The sequence below is a fragment of the Aulonocara stuartgranti genome, assembly GCF_965226115.1.
Source record: "Aulonocara stuartgranti genome assembly, chromosome: 16".
In the NCBI taxonomy this organism is placed as follows: Eukaryota; Metazoa; Chordata; class Actinopteri; order Cichliformes; family Cichlidae; genus Aulonocara; species Aulonocara stuartgranti.
The window spans coordinates 1,057,049-1,078,830 of NC_138952.1; the positions used below are offsets into that span (position 1 = coordinate 1,057,049).

Here is a 21,782-nt window from a genome sequence, read left to right on the forward strand (position 1 = left end):
CATTAAAGTGCAAATTCCGGCTGAATCAGGTCAGTTATGTCGGACACATTTTCACAAGCGAGGGGCTTAAAGCAGACCCTTCCAAAACAGCCGCAATCAGAGAGATGCCAGTTCCAACAGATGTCCAAGCCCTGCAGAGGTTCCTGGGGATGGTCAATTATCTTGGAAAATTCATTCCAAACTTCAGCCATCTGTCAGCTCCTCTGCGACAGCTCACACACAAGGACAGCGAGTGGATGTGGGACACACAGCATCAGACTGCGTTCAGAGCACTTAAAGAGCACATGTCTAATCCACCTGTTCTGTCATATTATGATGTCAGCAAACCTGTGACACTAACGTGCGATGCATCACAGTATGGTCTTGGTGCAGCTTGCTTACAGGAAGGGCGACCTGTGGCATATGCTTCACGTACTCTGACAGACACTGAAACCAGATATGCTCAGATAGAAAAGGAGCTGCTGGCTGTTGTTTTCGCATGTACAAAGTTTCATGACTACATATATGGCAAGCCTGTGGTCGTAGAAACAGACCATCAGCCACTGGTCACCATACTAAAGAAACCTATTCACGCTGCACCAGCCAGATTACAGAGGATGTTGTTAAGGCTCCAAAAATACAACATCACCCTCACATATAAATGTGGAAAACACATGTATCTGGCTGACACACTGTCTCGTGCTCCCAACAGCTCCACTTTCCAGCAGCCTGAAGAAGAGGACAACTTTGATGTCATGACGGTGAGCTGCATCTCTTCTTCACGCCTGGAGGAACTTAAAGGACACAGCTGAGGATGAGACACTGCAAGCGCTCAGCTCGTTCATCAAACATGGTTGGCCACAAAGACTCCACAACCTTCCCACAGCAGTTCATCCATATTTTCCTTTCAGGGATGAGCTGATTGTGGATGATGGCATCATTCTTAAAGGTTCCAAAGCTGTGATCCCAAAATCACTGCAAGGAGACTACATCACCATCATGCACAGAGGACATCCCGGCGTAGAAGCTACCAAGCGGAGAGCACGGGGGATCGTCTTCTGGCCGTTCATGTCAAAAGATATTGAACAAACAGTTACTTCCTGCTCGGTGTGTAACAGCACTAAACCTCATCAACAAAAAGAGCCCCTTCATCTGCATGAAGTTCCAGAGCTTCCTTGGTCAACTGTGGCTACAGATATCTTTGAGTGGCACTGTCAGCACTATTTAGTAGTAGTCGACTCATACTCAGGCTGGTTTGAGATTGACCTGCTAAAGGATTTGACATCAGCGACAGTCATCAAGAAGCTGAAAAGACACTTCTCAGTTCATGGTGCTCCACACACTCTGATCTCAGACAATGGCAGGCAGTTTACAAGCCAGCGTTTCAAAGACTTCGCTTCACAGTGGGACTTTCAACATGTCACCAGCAGTCCAGAGTATCCTCAATCCAATGGGCTTGCTGAGAGAGCAGTGCGCAGTGCTAAACAGCTGATGGAGAAATCACACAGAGATGGCACTGATGTATTTCTCAACCTGCTGAACCTCAGGAATGTTCCACGTGGTGTGAACCTGGGTTCCTCTGCAGAACGACTTCTATCCAGACAGACTCGAACTACGCTCCCAATCACAACGAAACTGCTCGAACCACAACACCTTGAATCTGAGAGAGTGAAAGCCCAACTACTCAACAAGAGACTGACTCAGAAGGTCTGTTATGACAGATCCAGCCGACCACTTCCACCTCTCAACGAAGGACAAGTAGTGAGGTTACAGACCCCACAGGGTTATGACCGCACAGGTGTGGTAAAGGAACTTTGTAAAGAACCTAGATCCTACCTGGTACAGTCAGATGGAAACACTTACAGGAGAAATCGCAGACACATATTGCCTGTGTCTGAGCCTGTTACTGTTCAGAAAGACACTGATCATCATCATTATGATGGACTGCAGGTTGTGGGTGAAAACAATGATGTAGAACAGTTTAAAGACAGCACTCATGTTGAGAGCTCTTCTGATGTTTTGCATTCTCCAAGACCTTCCAAGAGTGATGGTGTTTACAGGACACGCTTTGGTCGTGTGTGCAAACCAAATCCAAGATATAAGGATTAATTGGGTACTAGTTAAAACACAGAACATTTTCAGGTTTGATGTTTGAGCCATCAGTAACTGATGTCAATGCTTCAAGTTAAATTCTGTTTGAGGTGATTTTCAGTAGTAATCATATTTAACTTTATACAGCAAAATGATATTCTTGTCATGTTTATTTCTTCCATCTGGTTGCAAATTTAAATGTTCCTAAGGGTCAGCGTATGTCACCTTTTATGCTGTGATTATTATTATTCAGTATGCATTAAACTTTATGTCCGGTTGGGGATGTACTAAAGAAGGGGGATGTAGATAACCTGCTGTTAGTTTGGTATTTTGTCCTAATCCGCTTGCCGTACCTCCGTGTAGGTGTGTGTATGTTTTGAGTGGTATAGGCGCCATTCCGTTATTGAATCCAAGCATGTAAGTTCTCTGCTGCTGTGCTGGTTAATAAAACCACGTTAACTGAGATTACTGCTTCATCATTATCATACTGGTGAACATACAACAGTCCTGTTCTCATTGTGTGATGAATTATGATGGCTGTTTGGTAGCCGCTTGCATACTATGCACTCTCTCTCTTCATATGTGTGTGTGTGTACAACAGTTTTATGTTAATGTGCAATCCTTAATATGTTTTATATGTGTGTGTGTGTGTGTGGGGGGGGGGGGGGGGCAGAGGGAGTGACCGCCACTGGGTACCAATGCCATCCCCAAAACGCGCTGCCATGATGTCTGGGCAGAATGAGTACGAGCAACTTTTTTTGCCGATGCCCGTGATGACGCCCCCCACCACGATGCCGCCGTGAGCAGTCGCCCATGTCGCCCATATCAAAAACCGCTACTAGGCTGGAGGCATTTTACTCAACAGTCGATCCACATGTGACCCACACATTAGCTTGTAAGTGTTTTGCGAGTGTCTTTTGCGAAAGCCTCAGGATATGTCTGCTGCATGGCGGTAAGCCTCCGAATCTCCAGCTGAACCAGCTGCAGTGCTGCTGTAGCTGAAAGGGCAATCTGCCATATGACGGTGATTAAACGCGTCGCCACAAGGTGTCGCTGCTGGGCTTCCCAACACACGGAATGGACCGATAACACCTAACACACGATCGTTGAAAGGTTTTTATCACCAGAAAGGAAGCAATGCAGAAGCAGAAAACGTGCACGTGCGCGTGGCTGAGAGTGAGAAGGGGGAAGTCGAGGTTGTCTGTAAGAGAGGACGTGCGGATAACGGGAGCCACTCTTCACCGCGGCCGTGAGAGGAGCAGCCCGGGCTCCTGTGACAGACTCTGATTCAGGTGAGTCTGTAAGTCTGTGAGGACGCAGCGCTCACAGAGGCTTCCTGGGATCAGTTACGCGTTTATTGGCGATGAAAGAAATATTTGGCTCTTACTTAGCTGAGAGAACAGCTCCGGCTGTCACGCGTGTCCTGAGCTTTTATGACTGTGCACCGTCCTGCGCGCTGCTGGAAACCTTTGAGTCTTCAAACTCAGTTTGCTTTGAATCATCTTTATCGTGCTGACCTGAGCCGGTACCGTCTGGAGATTTACAGCTTTGCTTCTTTTTCATTCCTTCCATGTTTGACTTCCTGTTTATTTATTTTAATATTAACAGTGTTTCCGTGGTGTGCGCGCGTGCTCGTCTGTGTGACTTTGTTTTATGTCGGATCAGCGCTTAAAGGCTTTCAGCAAACCAAAGAGCGAGCCGTTATAGATCCGGACACTTTCTTCGGAATCTGCTTTTATAAACACCATAAAATGAAGTACTTTCCCCCTTTTTCTTTTCAAGTAAATATAAAATTGTCAAAACTGACCTGTAACACCACAGATGTTACTGTAGTTCATAACATTAAAACGAAAAATAAATAAAACAAATGTATTTTACAGACATATTGAAATACATCTCAGTAATATTGAGGTAACATAACAACATTTATTTTTTTATAGAATTGTCTTGATGTTCAGTTTACCTTTTTTTGTTTTGAATGTAAAAAGAAAAATAGTAAACCAGTATAACCAGTATAAACCAGCTATATAAATACAACGAAACTGAACTGAATTACTGTTGAGTGCATGTAGCTCAGATTTCATTTGCTGCAGTGAGAAACCAGAAGTTTCTCACTGAAAACACATCACTGTGCAAAGAACAAAGAACAGCTTCATGATGGTTTATTTCAAGCCAAGTTTGACTCGCTACTTCATCAGTAAAAAGTTGTTTGCATTTATGACACGATGCCTGTAATACACCTGAGGTTTGGCTGCTAAATCTATTTGTTTAACTGGTTAGCAGCTGCATGCATAGAGCACACATTTGCAAAGTACCACAATCCCAGAATTTCCCTCCGTGATGCTCTGTGGGCTCTCCCCACTGTGTGGATCCTTCACAGAAAGCTGCTCTCCAGGATGTTTGACTCTGTAGCTGTTGTTGTTATTTGCTTACAGCATGCAGAGGTGGAACAGCTGCTGTCTGTGAGCCCGACACCATGTAATCCTGTGAGTGTGTGCTAAACACTGTTTAAACACAAAGTACTGGGATTATATCACTTTATTACTGTGATCTTGTTACTAATCTGAATACAATGTGGGCTCATTACATTTCCAGTAACACCTGCTGGAGGCCAGCCAGACTTCATGAGGAAGATGAAACAGTGTGTTTACACGCAATAATAGATATGTGACCACAGCATGTTTTACCTTTGTTTTACAGGCAGACATGTTAACTGCAGGCCTCGTGGTCGGACTGCTCGGTGGTAAGATATGTTTGGGCTTTACTCCTGGTGGAGGATGTGCTGCTACATGATGCTCAAATATCCCCAGAAATATGCATGTTTGGGCTCGATTTGTAATTTGTACTTTTATATTTATTTAAGGACTAACAAACCTAAAGTTATTAAAGACCATCTGCTCCATTTGTCTTTCTTTCATGAGCCATATTTAAATCATACAGCTATTACAGCTCTATGATTTACCATGTCCTGGCTATAAGTGTGCTGCATCCATACTAAATCCAAGTAAATGCATTCCAGCTGTATCGGCTTCAGTGAAAGCTAAATGGAGTTTACAGCACACAGCTGAGGCTCTGTCTGCATGTTAAGTGCTGATGTATTGACTGAGCGTCCTGTCCAAGTGTCTCCTGCGCTGTGTGAGGCTCTTATTTATTGAACAGACACAAAGCCCCTAAAGCTCTTCAGTCATCATTCTTGGCCTCTGCAGCTCGAGGTGCCCCAGACAGCAAATATTTAAACCCTCTGGTAAACAATCATTCTCAAGCCGACTAAACTCTCAATAGAAACCAGCTAACTACCTGCTAACTCTGCCTAACCTTGTAAATCCTCTTGTTTATGACACTCTGCTGTTTTTAACCTTCAGTTTGTTTCTTTGATTTTAGTGATGAAGGAGCATTTAGAGCTAATAATACCACAATAACCCAACAGATCCATCTCATCTCACTGGAGATTTTTAATATTAAATTACGTTTCACTTAGTTTAATTCAATTTATTTATTTAGCAACAAAAACAGCTTTATATTATAAGGTGAAGACTGGACAGTAACGCAAAAAATACAGAGAATCCAAAACAACTGATAGTAATTTGGGAAAGTTAATGACCCAAATTAGCCACTAGTGTGAGAGACTGCACTCCAGCCAGAAGGAAAAAGGTTTGTGAGGCACAAAGAACCAATCAGATTTCTGTTTTTAAAATAAAATCTTTAAATAGTGAAAAACAAACTTGAAGTTGGTCCTGTCAGTGCCTGTCTGTTTACAGTTTGGCTGGTTTTCTTAAACTGTGCATTACATCACTGATGTCATAATTACATCGTTACTGATGTGTTTGTGTTTCTTTTTCCAGCCCTCATCTCGGGTCAGCGAGCGGAGCTCCTCGGTGCCACTGTTGGAGGCTCTGTGCTGGTTACCTGTAAACTCCCAGTTCCAACAAGGCCAAAGTGGTTTTACTGGCAGGAGGACGGGACTGAAAACATTTTGATTCATTGTGAACAAACGTGTCAACAAACAACATCTGAAGTCTACAGGAACAGAGTTACAGTCTTTGCTTCTGAGTTTGGATCGGGGAACATCTCCATTAAACTTCACAGTGTTACAGCCGCAGACGACCAGAAGTCGTTCTGGGTCATGGCTTCCTTCAAAGACAGACGTGAGCGCCGCTGCAACTCAACACTGCAGGTTTCAGGTAAGGAAGATATCTTCTTACGTCCAGATCGAATACGTCTCCCTGAGACTTTTCATACAGCTCTGACTCTGATGTTCTTGTTTCTGGCATGAAGTGTTTGTGCTGATGTGCTCTGAATGTCTGTGGTGTGTAAACAGTGTTCACCTCTGTCACAGCTTCCTACAGAGATATAAACCTGACCATTGACACAGCAGACACTGTGACCTGCACAGCGCGTGGAGGATACCCTGAATCCAGCGTGTCATGGTCGGGTCAAAACACGACCGGTGGTGAATATGTGGACCTGCATGAATACAAACCGACCCACGAGAGGGACGCAAAGGATGGAACCTTCACTGTCAGGAGCTCCGTCAGTGTGAAGGAGCTGGTGTCGGTGACCTGCCGCATCACCAACCCTCGCTCCAACCAAAGCATCAACACCACCACAAAGATAGACAGAGATGGTGCTGGTGAGTGCAGCGCATCAGCAAACCCCAGTATCTGTCAGAGTGGGAGTGCTGGTGGAGGCGGGGCTAGATAATGTTGTAACATTAGCACTATTTTGTTAAACTCAGTGCTTGTTTGAGCCTAATCAGTATTGAAGGGACGCTGCTGATATGTTTCTGTTGTACATCCGTCCCACGATGGATGTTCACACAGTTTCAGGTAGAATCTGGGGAACATTTTTAAAATGAAGCAATAAGCCATTAAAAATCATTAAAAGCCAATAAAAATCAGGGACTTTCTGAGTCAGCAAACACTTCACTGAGTCGAAATCCTGTAAATCCTCCAAGACCTTGCTGGATCATCCTGCAGAATGTTTGATGAACGTTATGACAGAGATGACACCGATACTGCCATCACTGTCCTGACAGTGTTACATGGCTGTCCTTCAGATTTCAACTTCAATTTTATTTACACAGCGCCAAATCACAACAACAGTCGCCTCAGGGCACTTTATATTGTAAGGTAGACCCTACAATAATACATACAGAGAAAAACCCAACAATCATATGACCCCCTATGAGCAAGCACTTTGGTGACAGTGGGAAGGAAAAACTCCCTTTTAACAGGAAGAAACCTCCAACAGAACCAGGCTCAGGGAGGGGCGGGGCCATCTTTGACATACTTATAGGTGAATGAGTGGTGGTGTTATTACAGACGAGCTGAGCACTCAATCAGATAAAAAGTCTGAGAAATCAGACAGAAACTCTGTGTAAGGCCCAGGTGGACGATAGATGATAACAAGTAAGACTGGTTTCTGAGTTTCACAGCTGGGGTGGACGAGGCGAAGCATCAGGCTTTCAAATGAATTAAAAGTGTGTCTTGGTCTTTCATTAATTAATAGGCTGGTGTGAAAAATTGCTGCCACACCTCCCCCTCGGCCTGTACTTCGAGATTTCTGGTAGTTAGAATGACTCGGGGGTGTTGATTCATTTAAACTAACATAATCATCCTGCTGCAACCAGGTTTCTGTAAGGCAGAGTAAATCGATTTGTTGATCAATTATTAAGTCATGTACTAACAGAGACTTGGAGGAGAGAGACCTAATATTTAATAATTGATCAGTGGTTGTTGATCAATGGTCATGAGAATTTGCATTCAGTCATTATGCAAATGTACTGTTTATAAGGAAACCTGCAGTCAGCTGAAACTGAAGACGTCACCTGATGATGACGAAACGTTTCTCCCACTGCAAACGTCCAGATGAACTGAATGTTTAATAAAGTTTTACTCTTTGGTTCAGATGTGGATACTTTATTGTTCTTTCTTTGTAATTGTTTATATTTAAGTTGTTTGTTGCTGGTTTTTAGTTTGTTTTTTGTCTGTTTGGGAGCTGACACAGTCTCTATGGAGATGGGTTTTTGGGGGGGTAGCAGGAGGAGAGAAGCTGCAGAGAGGCGTGTAAGACTGCAACTCTGCTTCCTGGTCCCAACTCTGGATAGTCATATTTTGGGGGGTTTAATAAATTTGTCCATATTTCTAGAAATGAGAGCTGCTCCATCCAAAGTGGGATGGATGCCGTCTCTCCTAACAAGACCAGGTTTCCCCCAGAAGGTTTGCCAATTATCTATGAAGCCCACATCGTTATGGGACACCACTGTCACTGTTAGAATTTCATTAATAAGAGAAAATATTCATGTAGCCTAACCTGGATTTTAAGGTAACCTGAATAATAATTACAGTTGTTGGTAAAGCAGCCCAGCTCATTTCTGTTGTTCTGTCATATTCTTCACAGGTCCAGACACAAATCCAGGAGTGCACGCATTCATACGTCTAGTTTCTGTCTCAGTAGCATCAGTAGTAATAGCAGGATTAGCAGTAGGCACATACATCTGCTACAAGAAACGTAAGTAAAACATTGAGTTATGTTCTTTTAACATTTACAGTAAACATATGATGTAATGTTGAAAATGAATTGTTCAAACACTGATCAATAAATCAGTGACAGCAATAATCAGTCAAAAGTTTGAACAGTCATAGACCCTGTTAGGCTTTTGGATTCAGGTCTTCAGAGCTGTGATGGAGAATCTTTGCACTTTGTCAGCGTCGTGTCTTCATTGATGACCTCTTCGGGTCACATGCAGACATGCTTGAGCAATCAGCAGGAGCATACTGCTGTGATCGCTTCATGTTTTTGTGATGTTAAAGTGGGCGGGGTCAGAGCCACCGTTTTGACCCCGCCTACGGAGCACTTAGCTGTTTCATAAAGAGAGCGAACGTTCATCCGTCTGTAAAGTCACACAGGCTGTCCACAAACACACGTTTTAAATGAGACAAACGTGTCACACAGCACAGCAACACAACGTTATTATTAACCTGTAAACTGAGTCGTCTTTACAGTCGTACTGTAGCTATGGCTGTATTGTTGTGTGGTCATAGACTCAGCCGTAGCTACATAAGTAACACTGCTGTCACAGTTACACAGTGTATGAAGCAGAAGAAACGTTTTCTCACAGTGCAGAGAGGATTCATTAAGTCGGCCCCGACTGTTGCAGCGATCCATCAGAGGACATTTAGCTACTCCAGTGTGGGAGAGTAACAACTCCTCGGGGAAGATCATTTCAGCTCAGGGCAAACGTCAGGGTAGGAACGTAGATCGACCACTAAACCACAGCAGACCAGTACATGCACCTGCTGCCCATTCATAAAATGATCATAGTAAAGCATCAGTACACTGAGAGGTAGCTGCTGTTTCTGTTTTAACAGATTTTTGTATTCTATCCAGGTAGTTTACAAGGAAGTAAAGCAACCTTCAAACTTTGTTAACTGCCAGAAGTCAAAGCTCAGCAAGTCCTAACAGGTCGTGTTACAGGAGTGAAAGATCAGCAGTCTGTAGAGCTGCAGAGTGAGTGACTGGAGGACCCTGCACCAGCTGTGCTAACGACACTTATGTGCCTGGTCTGTGATTTCTGGGAAGAGACAGAGTCTGTATCCCAATTCAGGGTCTGCAGCCTTAACGGTCCACAAGGGCCGCGTACTCAAAGACCGCTAAGGCCGGAAGTGCGAGGCTTGTGAAATGGGCGGTCTAGCCTCCGTCGCGCTGCCCAGGTTGCCTAGCAACCATGATACTAACAGCTGGAAACGTGTCATACAGCTGTGTTTGACAGAGATGAAGGAGAAAGTCGTTTGTTCATTTGTTTGTTTCTACATGAGCTTTGATCATTCTCTGTGAGATGAAGCTCAGCTATTGAACGACGTATATTTTAAAGTAAAGGCTTTAAAACCAAGTTAGTACAAACGTCACTAATGTCACATGACTTTGCCGACATGTGGCCAACAGTAATGTTTTAATGTTCTTCGTTATTAAACATTTGCACATAAATAAGTGACATAATATTCAGTACTTAAAGTTCACTCTTCAGGCGCCCCTCATCCGCCGTTTTTTATCGGCAAAATTATCCACACCCACCGCCGTGCTATGCATTCTGGGATATGTTGGGCCACGAAGTCTACACTGCCACAGCCTTAAAATTCAGGGAAATGAAGGACGCATTTGAGGGCCGCATTTCGAGCAGCCTTCGAATTGGGACAGCCTTCGTCGCGTCGCTGTGACGTAATTGGCCTTAAAATGCGCCTTTAAGGCTGCAGACCCTGAGTTGGGATACAGCCGCTGTTACTAACAAGACTGTTAGTCAAGACACAGAGGCATAACATATCCAGGATTACAAAATAAAACAGGAAGTGACAGTGACCGTAACTGAGTTCGATTCGAGCTTAACTTCTATCTGTCAGATCTTTGGTGAACCAGTCAGGATCTGGCTGTTTCTTCCCACATCCATATTTGACTTTCCAAATGAAACAATATTTTTCTCACAGCACTTCAGTTATTTAGTGTTTCCTGCTCCTAACCTTTTTCCTCTGCTTTTGCTTTTAGGCTGCAAATCTGGCGATGAATCCAACGGACAACTGAATGGAGGTAATTCTGCAGTGAGGTCAAAAAGATCTATGATGACACGATTGGAGGGTCACAGCTCCACAGTTGATTCTTGACTGAAGAGCTTTGCTTTGTTTCTGGTGTAGAACAGCCAGGAGGTGAAAACCATGCAGACCAACAAATGGAGCTCCAAGAAGGTAAGAAGGGGGGAGGCGGTCCTGGTGCTCTCACAGCAGAGGTTCAACATCTGGAACGCCTGGGAAATAGTGACATATTTGGAAATATATGGTAGAGACCATGATGGTGTTACCAACACTGTGCAGACGGCTATATTTCAAAATTAAACTCGTCATGGAGAGAAGGAACCCCTGAAATCAGCTGGAAGGGACTCTGGTAGTCATGCAAAGAGTGATCCTGCAGCGTGAGGGTCTCGGAGCTCTCACATCCAAAGACAGCGTGTCACATGTCACAGTTCTTTAATGTTTGTCAACCATTGTTTCTTTGATTTTGTTAGAATCTCAAGAGGCAGCAAATGAAGGGAGCAGAGACGACGAGGATCCACAGGATGAAGGTTTGGACTTTGGCTCACTCACAAACACAATGAGATAAGATGACTGACACACTCAGCAGCTACACTCTGATGTGCTGTTTCCACAGATGAGTGGGGAGATGCACATCGAGACAACGTGGACCAAAACCTTCTAGATGGAGCAGGTAGTGTTCGTGTCTGTGCTGCACCGAGTTAGCAGACATTGACAGTCTGTAGAAATATGAATAAAAATGTAATTTTAAAGCAGCACTTTGGTCACACCTTAACTGTTTGAGTCACTGTGATGGTGAACAGACACTGAATAGAAAATGAGAAGTGTTTGATGTCCAGATACTTACAGCTCTAACTGTGCTGCACACACTCTGGTGAAGAGGATTAAAACCTGCATTCATCTGTTTCACAGTCGAGAAATCGCTGTTGGATCGTTTCTGAGAAAAATGTTTTGTCTGCTTTTCTTTTAGAAAACCAGGAGCACCGCCCTGCAGGTGGTGCAGAGCAAGGCGGAGGCAGCGTGCACGCAAACACTGACTAAACTGAGGATGGATTCATTGTTCGACTGCACTCACACACGCTGTGAACAGGACGACGGCTGTGCGGCCGACACACCAGAGGCGTCGGCAGAGTCGTTTCCTGAAGAGTTTAAACCTTTTTATTTGCACAGTTCAGTTTAAAATGACCTGTTATTGGCTCGTTCTTAGTGCCAACGAGTTCTTCTCCAGGCGGACTCAGTGAAACCTACAGTAAAACCAATGAACGATGCAGGGAGCTAAAATGTTCTGTTTGAGCTCTGCTTTTGCCTCAAGACGCCGAGAAGGATGAAACGATCAAATGAACCGTGAGCCGGTGAAGCTGCTGTGACTGACTGAGCTCAGCTTTCCTCGAGCAACAAAACAAGGATTTCGCGTCTTTACTGTTTCCCAGCTGAACAGGGTCCGATCAGCTGCACCGTTTTCTTGTTTGTCACTTTATTTAAAGATTCTGAACTGTAAGAGTCTACAATCCAGAATTTCATAACTTAATGCTGTTTTAGATGTTAGCTGACATCTGCTGTATGCTGTAAATACAGATTATAGGAGGCTGAATCCATCTTTGCTGTGTGAGAATGAGGAGCAGTGATGACTAATAATGATGACGATGATTCAGCAGCATGTGAATGGAGTGTTGCTATGAACATGTTCACAACAGTTTTACTCCTTTACTTCATCTTTTATATATTTATTTATGCATTTTAATTTGTGTGCATTCGATACACAGCTGGTACAGTAACACACTGACAAACATGAAACACTGGAAATTTAGGGACAGGGGGGTGGAAGAGGCAACAGGACAATTTATGTATGATCCACGTGGTCAGATGTTCATATGCTGCGCTCACTGATCCTCTGAAGCTAGTAATACTGACCAGGGAGCAGAAAGGAAGCAACGCGTTTGCAGGTAATTTCAGATGCATCAGCTTAACAAACAAACTGTTTCTATGCTGTCAGTGTGTCTGGCAGCTAAAGGTCCAACTCACAGAGAAACGAAACTAACTCGAGAAAGATGAGAAAGGAAGGAGAGAGCTTCAAGTGCTCATTTAAAGCTTACATGTCAGTCCTCATGTTTTTGAATCAGTCCAACAGCGTCACGATCAGAACTGCCAGAGTTATTTTCCCAACTGGACCATTACAGCATTTCTTACAATGGTCCACGAGTCAGAATCTATTAAAGGTTTTTTATTTATTTAATTTTAAAAATTTGAGTTTGTACAACCACAACGTAGGAGACCGGGGGACGGAAAAGAGAAAGGAGAAAGAGGCGAGGAGGCGAGGCGAGGAGACGAGGTGAGGAGAAGAGGCGAGGAGACGAGGCGCTCCCCCAGCTGCTGGTTACGCCAAAGCACTTTCCCCACGCTGAGCCCTTACAACTGATGTTAGGCTCCCCCCACCCCCGACTTTCATGTACTCACTTTTCTGTTTACATTAATATAGACACAAGGTTCGGTTCCCTTTGCATCAGACCAGCGGAGCTATGTTTTTATTTCTTATGTTACATTTCAGAGCTGGTACTTTTTTACTTTGACTTGAGTAAAGAGGTTGAATCAGTACTTCAGCTTTTACTGGAGTATTCTTTAAGTGTACTTTTGCCACCTCTGGTTATTCCATACTTGTTGGAAGTTCACAGGATTTTGGGTAACTGGTGCTACAACATGCGCTGGTTCACTTTGGAGCCTCATTTCATCCTAAAACTAAAGGAGAGTTTAACAGGATATTTAAAGAACGTGTTGAGTTTGTGTTAGCTGCAGACACACAGCCAGCAGGACCTCCTTTACTGATGCTTCCAGCTGCAAACATCACATTTCAGGGAGACTTCACTGTAAACACAAAGGTCTGTCACACCTGCTCTCCGACGCGTCGACTCGCTCTGCTCTGCACGTGTCCACGACCTAACACACTTACAGTCATCACCACCACAACAGCAACACAACGGGCAGCTAGTGGTCGCAAAAGCACCGAGCACTCACGGCTCCACTGAACCTCGCCTGGAGCCCGAGAGCGTCTCCTCACTCCTGGTTATGGATTACAGATGACATCATGACCTCGGTTCTTCTGAAGAGTCCGTGTGACTGTTGTAAAGAAATGTACAGTAATAAATGTGCATGCGTCCGCTGTATGTATATTTATATTAACTGTGTTAGCACAAAGTGACGATCAGATTACTGTAAAGAATCAACGAATCTGCTGTTATGAGCACAGACTGGGATTAAAAGTTCTAAATATTACTTTCAGTTACTTCTAAATTATATTTCATTTGTGTCATGGTGACACACCTGACAGCACGTCTGTCCTTCCTGTGGTGATGTCAGTACGATAAAGTCAGGAATCCCTAACACGTGAGGACGATCAGCTCCAATCAGCTCAGGGGAATTTAAACCTGGACATCTGTGGGACTGAGTGACCCCTTTTCTTCCCCCCATCCATCCATGCACTTATCCTTTTCAGGGTCACGGGGGCGCTGGAGCCTATCCCAGCTGTCATAGGGCGAGAGGCAGGGTACACCCTGGACGGGTCGCCAGTCTGTCGCAGGGCCAACACACAGGGACAGACAACCATTCACATTCACACCTAGTGGCAATTTGGATTATCCGATTAACCTATCCCCACAAGCTGCATGTCTTTGTATGGTGGGAGGAAGCCGGAGTACCCGGAGGGAACCCACGCAAACATGGAGAGAACATGCAAACTCCACACAGAAAGCCCTCGGCCTGATGGTGGAATTGAACTCAGGACCTTCTTGCTGTGCGGCAACAGTGCTAACCACCGCCTCTGTCAGTGCGCCCCAGGGCAGCTGTGGCTACAATGTAGCTTGCTATCGCCAGTGTGTGAATGTGTGTGTGAATGGATGAATGACTGAATGTAGTGTGAAGCGCTTTGGGGTCCTATGGACTAGAAAAGCGCTATACAAATGCAGGCCATTTACCATTTTACCATTTACCACCGTGCCGCCGTGCTACCCTTCTTGTTTTTTTTAATTGAGAAAATGTTATTTTTTTATTTAGTTTTATTCTAATCGGTAAACAGATAATTACCATTACAGAGGTGAGGGAGGAGACGTGCTGCTTCAGCTTTCATTCTAAACGACTTCTGAGCTGCCACTCGACTGATTACAGACAGTTATTGAACACTGAAATATTTGCTGGGATCATTTTCAAATGGCTCTGAAATATGATTAATCTTTTATCTGTTCGGACAAACTGTAGCCTCAAACATCAGACTCAATATTGAGTGCAGAAGTGGTTTATTTAGTATTCTGAAAGTTAGAATGAAATAACATCAGGAACATCACTACCCCACAGGCGGCATTTAACATTCCCATTGCTGTGCTGTGAATGCGAGCGCTCGGCTTATTATTAGAAAGCATCGACGCAGTCAGAAACACCTGAAAGCAAACACACAGGAAGTGACCTGAAGGCCACTCTAAAGTCCTCATTTTGTTTTTCTAAAGCCACTCAGAGTCGGACTTGGATCATTGTCCTGCTGCAGATACAAAATGTGCTTCAGCTTGAGGTCATGAAGGTGTTTACTTGTGTTATCTTGTTGCTGTTGATGAGTGGGAAACACTCTGTCTCCTCAGATTGAGCATACACAAGACAGGACAACACCACATGGCACCTGTGCACACCACAGCACAACAACACAGGAAATGGTTCATGGCTGTCAGAGGTTTCAGATTCTGTTTGGAATAAAGCTCAGTGATAAAAATTGTGAACAGTGAAATCTGAAGATCTGAAACTGTAGAGGAGGACGGACGAGAGATCTTCAGTCACACGGCACCTCCAACCTTTGTCTTCTCAGTCAGTTCTCTGGAAGGAGAAATACAAGCTGACCTTAGAAGTGGCAGCGCTGCTTCCTCTTCTTCACTGTGAGTCAGGATTTGCGTCATGAGGTTACAGAAAGCGGGTACTTCATAACAGAAAAACGAGAACTGCTGCCCTGATTTCTGTTTTTTGACCAGGACATGTCCAGGCAGCACGGTGGCACGGTGGTTAGCACTGTTGACGCACACCAAGAAGGTCCTGAGTTCAATTCCACCATCAGGCCGGGGTCTTTCTGTGTGGAGTTTGCATGTTCTCTCCATGTTTGCGTGGGTTCCCTCCGGGTACTCCGGCTTCCTCCCACCGTCCAAAGACATGCAGCTTGTGGGGATAGGTTAATCGGATAATCCAAATTGCCACTAGATGTGAGTGCGAATGGTTGTCTGTCCCTGTGTGTTGGCCCTGCGACAGACTGGCGACCTGTCCAGGGTGTACCCCGCCTCTCGCCCTATGACAGCTGGGATAGGCTCCAGCGCCCCCCGCGACCCTGAAAAGCATAAGCAGAAGCGAATGGATGGATGGATGGATGGACCAGGACATGTCCTTCAACGCACATACTAAACAAAAATGTAGGACTGCTTTCTTACATTTGTGCAACATCTCTAAAACTAGAAATATCCTGTCTCAGAGTGACGCTGAAAATTTCTCCTGTATTGGATTCTCTTCATTGGCTCCCTGGGAGGCAGAGCCTTCAGTTTTCAGGCCCCTCTTCTGTGGAACCAGCTTCCAGTTTGGATTCAGGAGACAGACACTATCTCTACTTTCAAGATTAGGCTTCAAACTTTCCTTTTTGCTAAAGCATATAGTTAGGGCTGGACCAGGTGACCCTGAATCCTCCCTTAGTTATGCTGCAATAGACGTAGGCTGCCGGGGATTCCCATGATGCACTGGGTGTTTCCTCTTCACTCACCTCTCTGCATTTAATCATTAGTTATTATTAACCTCTGGCTCTCTTCCACAGGGTGTCTTTGTCCTGTTTCTTCCTGTTAAAAGGGAGTTTTTCCTTCCCACTGTTGCCAGATCTGTGCTGGGAACATAGTGATGATTATGGAGAATGTAGATCATTTACATAAACAGGAGGACCAACAACACTCTTGACTGGTTTATTTGGAAAGTGAATGTTCTCATTTTAGATATGCTGTCATGCTCCCGGTGACTGGCTGTGTTTTTCCACCCCAGTGGAGCCCACATCAACACACCTGTCATGATCACCTGTGTGTGATGCTGGATGATCACTTAGCAGTATTGAAGACCACAACTATTCATCTCTTCATCTGCGTAGCTGTGTTAGTAATACGGCGCCTTTGCTTCTTGTGGTTTATTTGTTCGTGTTCACTTAATCCAGTCTGTCACATGTCCTCAGGTCTCCGTACCGCAGTGCCCCTCCTGACCTTTCTCGTGCTGTTTCAGAGACCCACGTTCGAGTTCCACGTCCACGCACATTTCTCCTGTGTACTGTGTTTCTCTTGGGTCTGTAAATGAAGCCAAGTTAAGACTGATTCCTGCTGTCTGCGTCTGAATCTGCGTTTGGGTTCACATTTACGTACTGGCCCCCAGGCCCGCTCCATCCATATACCCAATATATGATGGCCATAGAAGGGGGCACGAGGAGGCACAATTACCCCTGAAATATGAATGCCTGTGCACAGAACCTGTGCACTACTAAGCTATTTAAGCAGGATTATCACTTTTAGTTAAATAAAAGCAAAATCAGTTATTTTCTACACAGAAACGTCGTTCTTGTTTGATGATGACTCTCACTGAAGCTAAAACAGTCTTAAACTGAACTGCTGTGATCTTTTCCACCAGTGGGAGAATATCTGCACTTTATCAGCCACAAACACTAAGCTACAGTATGAACCAGGGGGCATCCAGCAGAGGTCAAAGGTTAAAGTGCTTTGAATATAACAGGAAGGAAAGACGAACTCTTGACCTTTGCAGGATTATTTCTATTACATCAGCCTCTAGTTTCAGATGTGAGTAAGATGCTCGTGCTCGCTGTCCTGTGATGAGTACTCGCCACAAAGAGCTGCGACGTCTCACACTCACTTTACTCATCTCTTACAATAAAACAACAATCAGTGGAAACTATGGACCAATATAATAGCAGGGTATCGCCGCCCCTCTTTCTTCCAGAGTTAATGCACTCCTTAAAGCATTGTTTATTCCAGCTCTGCTTTCCAGAATGAGCTCAGTTTTATTTCCAGCATTGCAGACACGTGTTTACTGCTGCTGCACGGGGCCTCGTACCCGCATCGACCAGGTTCTGTCAGGAAGGAGCTGCAGGTGTTTCTGAAAGGTTGTGACAGTTGGCTCAGATGCTTTAGAGGCCACAGGGAGCATCAGAACGAACATTACACAGATACAGCAGTCATTATCATTATCTCTTTGTCTGCAGCAGGAGACGGAGAAAATGAAACAGAAAAGAACAGTTGCTTTGGACACAACCCTCCACACCTAGCCCTGGAAAAAGAGCCATGTGTCAGGTCAAACACAAATGCAAGAACAATCATGCCACTGTGCGATGTGTTCACTGCTACAGATACACATGTGGTAAATGCAGACTACAGATACCATGGCAGTGCCAGGATTGTGAGTGATTGCTGAAAATGTTGAAATGTACTCACTCACTTTTTATTATTATTTGTAAATATGTGTACAAATGGTTGGTTTTTTGTACTGTTTTTATCAATAAATCTCAGCAACAAAGGACATACACCCATGTGTGTTGATTTCTCCCTAAGATGGCAAACTGAAACACTCCAAGTTGGTGACTTTTGGAGATTTATTTCCCTGGATGATTGAGAATGCATCAAGACGAACACAAAAGGAAGTTCACAGCTTTTAGCAGCTCCCCCACCCCCCTCCAGAATTCCCAGATAACAACCTAATTTACATATGAATGACTAGCCAATTTAGCTTCCACTTGGCTGAAGCTAAAGCCTAGCTAAAAGCCTACCAGCCATTTGGCTGGAAGGCGGGTTATAAGGGAGGCTATGGAGATTTCTTTTGTCATTAGCAGCCCCCTTGATAGAGGCACAAGGTATGGTTATGATATAATGAGGACACGTTTAGATGTTTTTGTGACAGTCGCTATATTTGTTAAATGTTACGTTGAAACGAACTTCATGTTATAAGGTTTACGATTGTAAGAGTGTGGATTATTTTTGCTTACACGCTGTTTCTATGTATACATCCCCAGCTCTTACGGTGAGATTGATGGTTTACTGCCATTAAACCTTCAAAACGTCATCAGTAAAGTGTCATCCTTCATTCGGGGGGGTTCGCTACAACATGTTTATGCTGAAACAAATGTATATAAAAAATGTTTGTTCTACTTTTTAAATTTATTTATACAGTAAAACTGTTAATTTTGATTCAACACTGTGCAGTTAGCCTGTTTTTTCAGGCAATATACAGAGGTTTCAGATTCTGTTTGGAATAAAGCTCATTGATAAAAATAGTGAACAGTGAAATCTGAAGATCTGAAACTGTAGAGGAGGACGGACGAGGTATTAAACTTCAGTCACACGGCACCTCCGACCTTTGTCTTCTCAGACATTTCTCTGAAATGTCAGATACTAATGTTGTGACCTTAGAAGTGGCAGTGCTGCTTCCTCTTCTTCATTGTGAGAGTCAGGATTTGCGTCATGAGGTTAACAGAAAGCGGGTACTTCATAACAGAAAAAGGAGAACTGACACGGATGTAGAGCTGGATGTTCATCATTGCTGTTTCATCAGATTTGATGGAGCTGCATCTGAGAAGCAGCGGTTCAGTTTCCACGTCTGTGGCTGACTGATTTCTGTTTTCAGGTGAAAATGTTAAAGAAAGGTAAAGAGCACAAAATTCAAATCATACCTACACACCTGAAAAACACCTTTTTTATAATTATAACACTGCTGATGTGGGTTTAACAAAGATTCTCTGAGAACATCAAACGATACCTGATGTCTGTCCTTTTCTATTTTCGCTCAGCTTTTCTGCTGTCTGAGTTCTCTGGTATCATGTATGAATTGGAATTGAAAATTTCCAAGCAGGTTGAATTAAACAGACAATCGGCTGTTAGTGGTCAAGTGAGAGGACCTATTAGAAAGTAAGGCATGATTAGAGTTTTTATAAGAACAAACCAAACCATCAGCTGTATCTGAGGTAATCATGTAAGATCTGTATTTGGGCACATCAGGTGTGACATGAAAGCGGGAACTCATGTGGATTAAATTATCAGAAGGTCGTGAGAGCAGCAAAAACAGTATTTCTCTGAGATTGTGTCTAATAACTGTCACAGACTTCATTCACTTATTATTAACTCAGTTCTTAATCTGCTGCCGCTCCCCATGCAGCTTCGAAAGCAACGTATGAAACCTGCTGAAATTCTTCATTAATGGGATCACAGATATCAGGTCTCATATTATCCTCCCCAGAGATGGGCAGTAACACGTTACTGTAATCCGATTACTTTTTTCAAGTAACGAGTAAAGTAAGGGATTACTATTGCAAAAACGGTAATTAGATTACCGTTACTTTCCCGTAGGAACGCTGCGTTACTGCGTTACTAAAACCGTGAGTTTTTGCGAGAATGTCTCATGACAGTGACGTAAGCGAGTGCGCCGTTAGTGACAACAGCTGTGTGCAGATCAACAATGGATCACATATCAGTGCAGGAGAGAGTATGAGCGTGCAGCGTTTAAAGCGTGGAAGTACTGACCTTACTTTGAGTTTGATTCCATAAAAAGTGACAAAAACATTAGTGTCCGCTGTGCGTGGGAAGAAAACTTCTTTTTACAGCGAAAAAACCCTAAACTTCCAAACAAGCACCGAGTAGCTACGACGTAATGTGAAACTCACAGAGAAACTCGCGGATTCTTCCACTGACCGCGGCACACCTGCACCAGGGTAAACCTCCGCCTGCCCCACTCCTGCTTTACAGGTGAAAATAGAGCAACAGGACCGCTGAGTCTTTGACTTTATTTATTTTCTGCTGTGTTTTACTTGCATCTATTTGAAAGACTGAGTGTAAACACACAAATATTTTATTTTATGAGCTGGAATGTGCAGAAAATAGGTTTAAATGTTAAACTAATTTCTTCCAGTCAGAGAATGTTGCAGATAATTAAATGTTTGCTTGATGCATAAAGTTAAAAGATTAAAACTAATAAAACAAGTTTTAAAAAGAGACTTTTCCATTTGATTACATTTTGTATGATGGATTATGCAGAAAAAGTAGAATTGGGCTGAAAGGTCTATCACTTTATCACCTCTTCAGGGTGTAAATCGTGTTTTTAAAAAGTAACTATCGGCAGCAGCCGTGTGAGGTGTGGGAAAGAGGACTTGAATCAAATCAAATCAAAATTTATTTATATAGCACATATTAAAACAACAGTGTTGACCATGGTGCTTCACAGTCAATAAAAACATGAGACAGTTAAAACAAACAATAGAAGAGGACAACAAACAATAGGTAACAACGCAACAAGCTAAAACAGCCAACTAGACAGAATCAAAAGCCAAAGTAAAAAAATAAGTTTTAAGACGTAATTTAAAAGACTGGATAGACTCGGCAGTGCGAATATGAACGGGGAGGTTATTCCAGAGTCTGGGTGCCACGGATGCAAAGGCCCGGTCGCCTCTCGACTTCATTCGAGTCCTAGGTTGTGCTAGGAGCCTGTGGTTGGACGATCTAAGTGCCCTGTTGGGATTGTATGAATGGAGTAAATCAGAAAGATAACTGGGCGCTAAATTATTCAAAATATTAAAAGTGAACAAAAGAATTTTAATTTTAATCTATACGATATTTAACAGGGAGCCAATGTAATTTGGCTAAAATTGGAGTTATGTGTTCATGAATTCTTGTACCTGTTAAAAGACGCGCAGCTGCATTTTGAATTAACTGGAGCCGGCAAAGAGAGGAGTGTTGGAGGCCCGAGTAGAGGGAGTTACAGTAGTCCAATCTGGATGTAATAAATGCGTGGATAAGCTTTTCAAGGTCCTTTAAAGGAAGGAAAGGCTTTGCTTTGGAAATCTGACGCAACTGGTAAAAGCTGTTTTTTACCACAGTGGACACCTGTTTCTCGAGTTTAAAAGAGCCATCCAGGAACACTCCGAGGTTTCTTACAGTGGACGAAAGATGGCTAGCGAGAGGGCCTAGGGCGTCAACTAACTGGTCTAGCGGAGTGTGACTACCAAAGACTATGATTTCGGTCTTATTCTCGTTCAATGTAAGAAAATTATGTGATAACCAAATTTTAACTTCATGCAAACAGTTGAACAGAGGT

General features: G+C 43.6%; 1 protein-coding gene across 4 annotated transcripts; it reads left to right on the plus strand.

Moving 5' to 3' along the window:
* The first annotated feature begins 2,841 nt into the window (after window positions 1-2,841).
* Window positions 2,842-13,916, plus strand: LOC309690606 (CD276 antigen-like). Of its 4 annotated transcripts, XR_014271765.1 has the most exons (12): window positions 2,843-3,362; window positions 4,506-4,556; window positions 4,771-4,813; window positions 5,913-6,251; window positions 6,407-6,700; window positions 8,470-8,580; window positions 10,609-10,650; window positions 10,755-10,805; window positions 11,123-11,179; window positions 11,266-11,322; window positions 11,620-12,952; window positions 12,992-13,916. XR_014271765.1 is itself a non-coding variant. In XM_082507758.1 (11 exons), exons 3-11 carry the CDS (start codon window positions 4,777-4,779, stop codon window positions 11,688-11,690), a joined length of 1,059 nt encoding a protein of 352 aa, XP_082363884.1. In that variant the 5' UTR covers window positions 2,843-3,362; window positions 4,506-4,556; window positions 4,771-4,776; the 3' UTR covers window positions 11,691-13,916. The 4 variants fall into 4 exon arrangements, 3 of the variants coding, with proteins under 3 accessions (XP_082363886.1, XP_082363885.1, XP_082363884.1); XM_082507758.1 differs by having other exon boundaries at window positions 11,620-13,916; XM_082507760.1 differs by lacking the exon at window positions 8,470-8,580 and having other exon boundaries at window positions 2,842-3,362; window positions 11,620-13,916.
* The last annotated feature ends 7,866 nt before the right edge of the window (window positions 13,917-21,782 follow it).

What these genes read in the sequence shown, in the direction of transcription:
- LOC309690606 (XM_082507759.1), top strand. Translation starts at nt 4,777, where the DNA reads ATGTTAACTGCAGGCCTCGTGGTCGGACTGCTCGGTG. An exon ending in CAACGGACAACTGAATGGAG is followed by an intron (nt 10,651 to 10,754) that starts GTAATTCTGCAG and finishes TTTCTGGTGTAG; the next exon opens with AACAGCCAGGAGGTGAAAAC. An exon ending in ACAAATGGAGCTCCAAGAAG is followed by an intron (nt 10,806 to 11,122) that starts GTAAGAAGGGGG and finishes TGATTTTGTTAG; the next exon opens with AATCTCAAGAGGCAGCAAAT.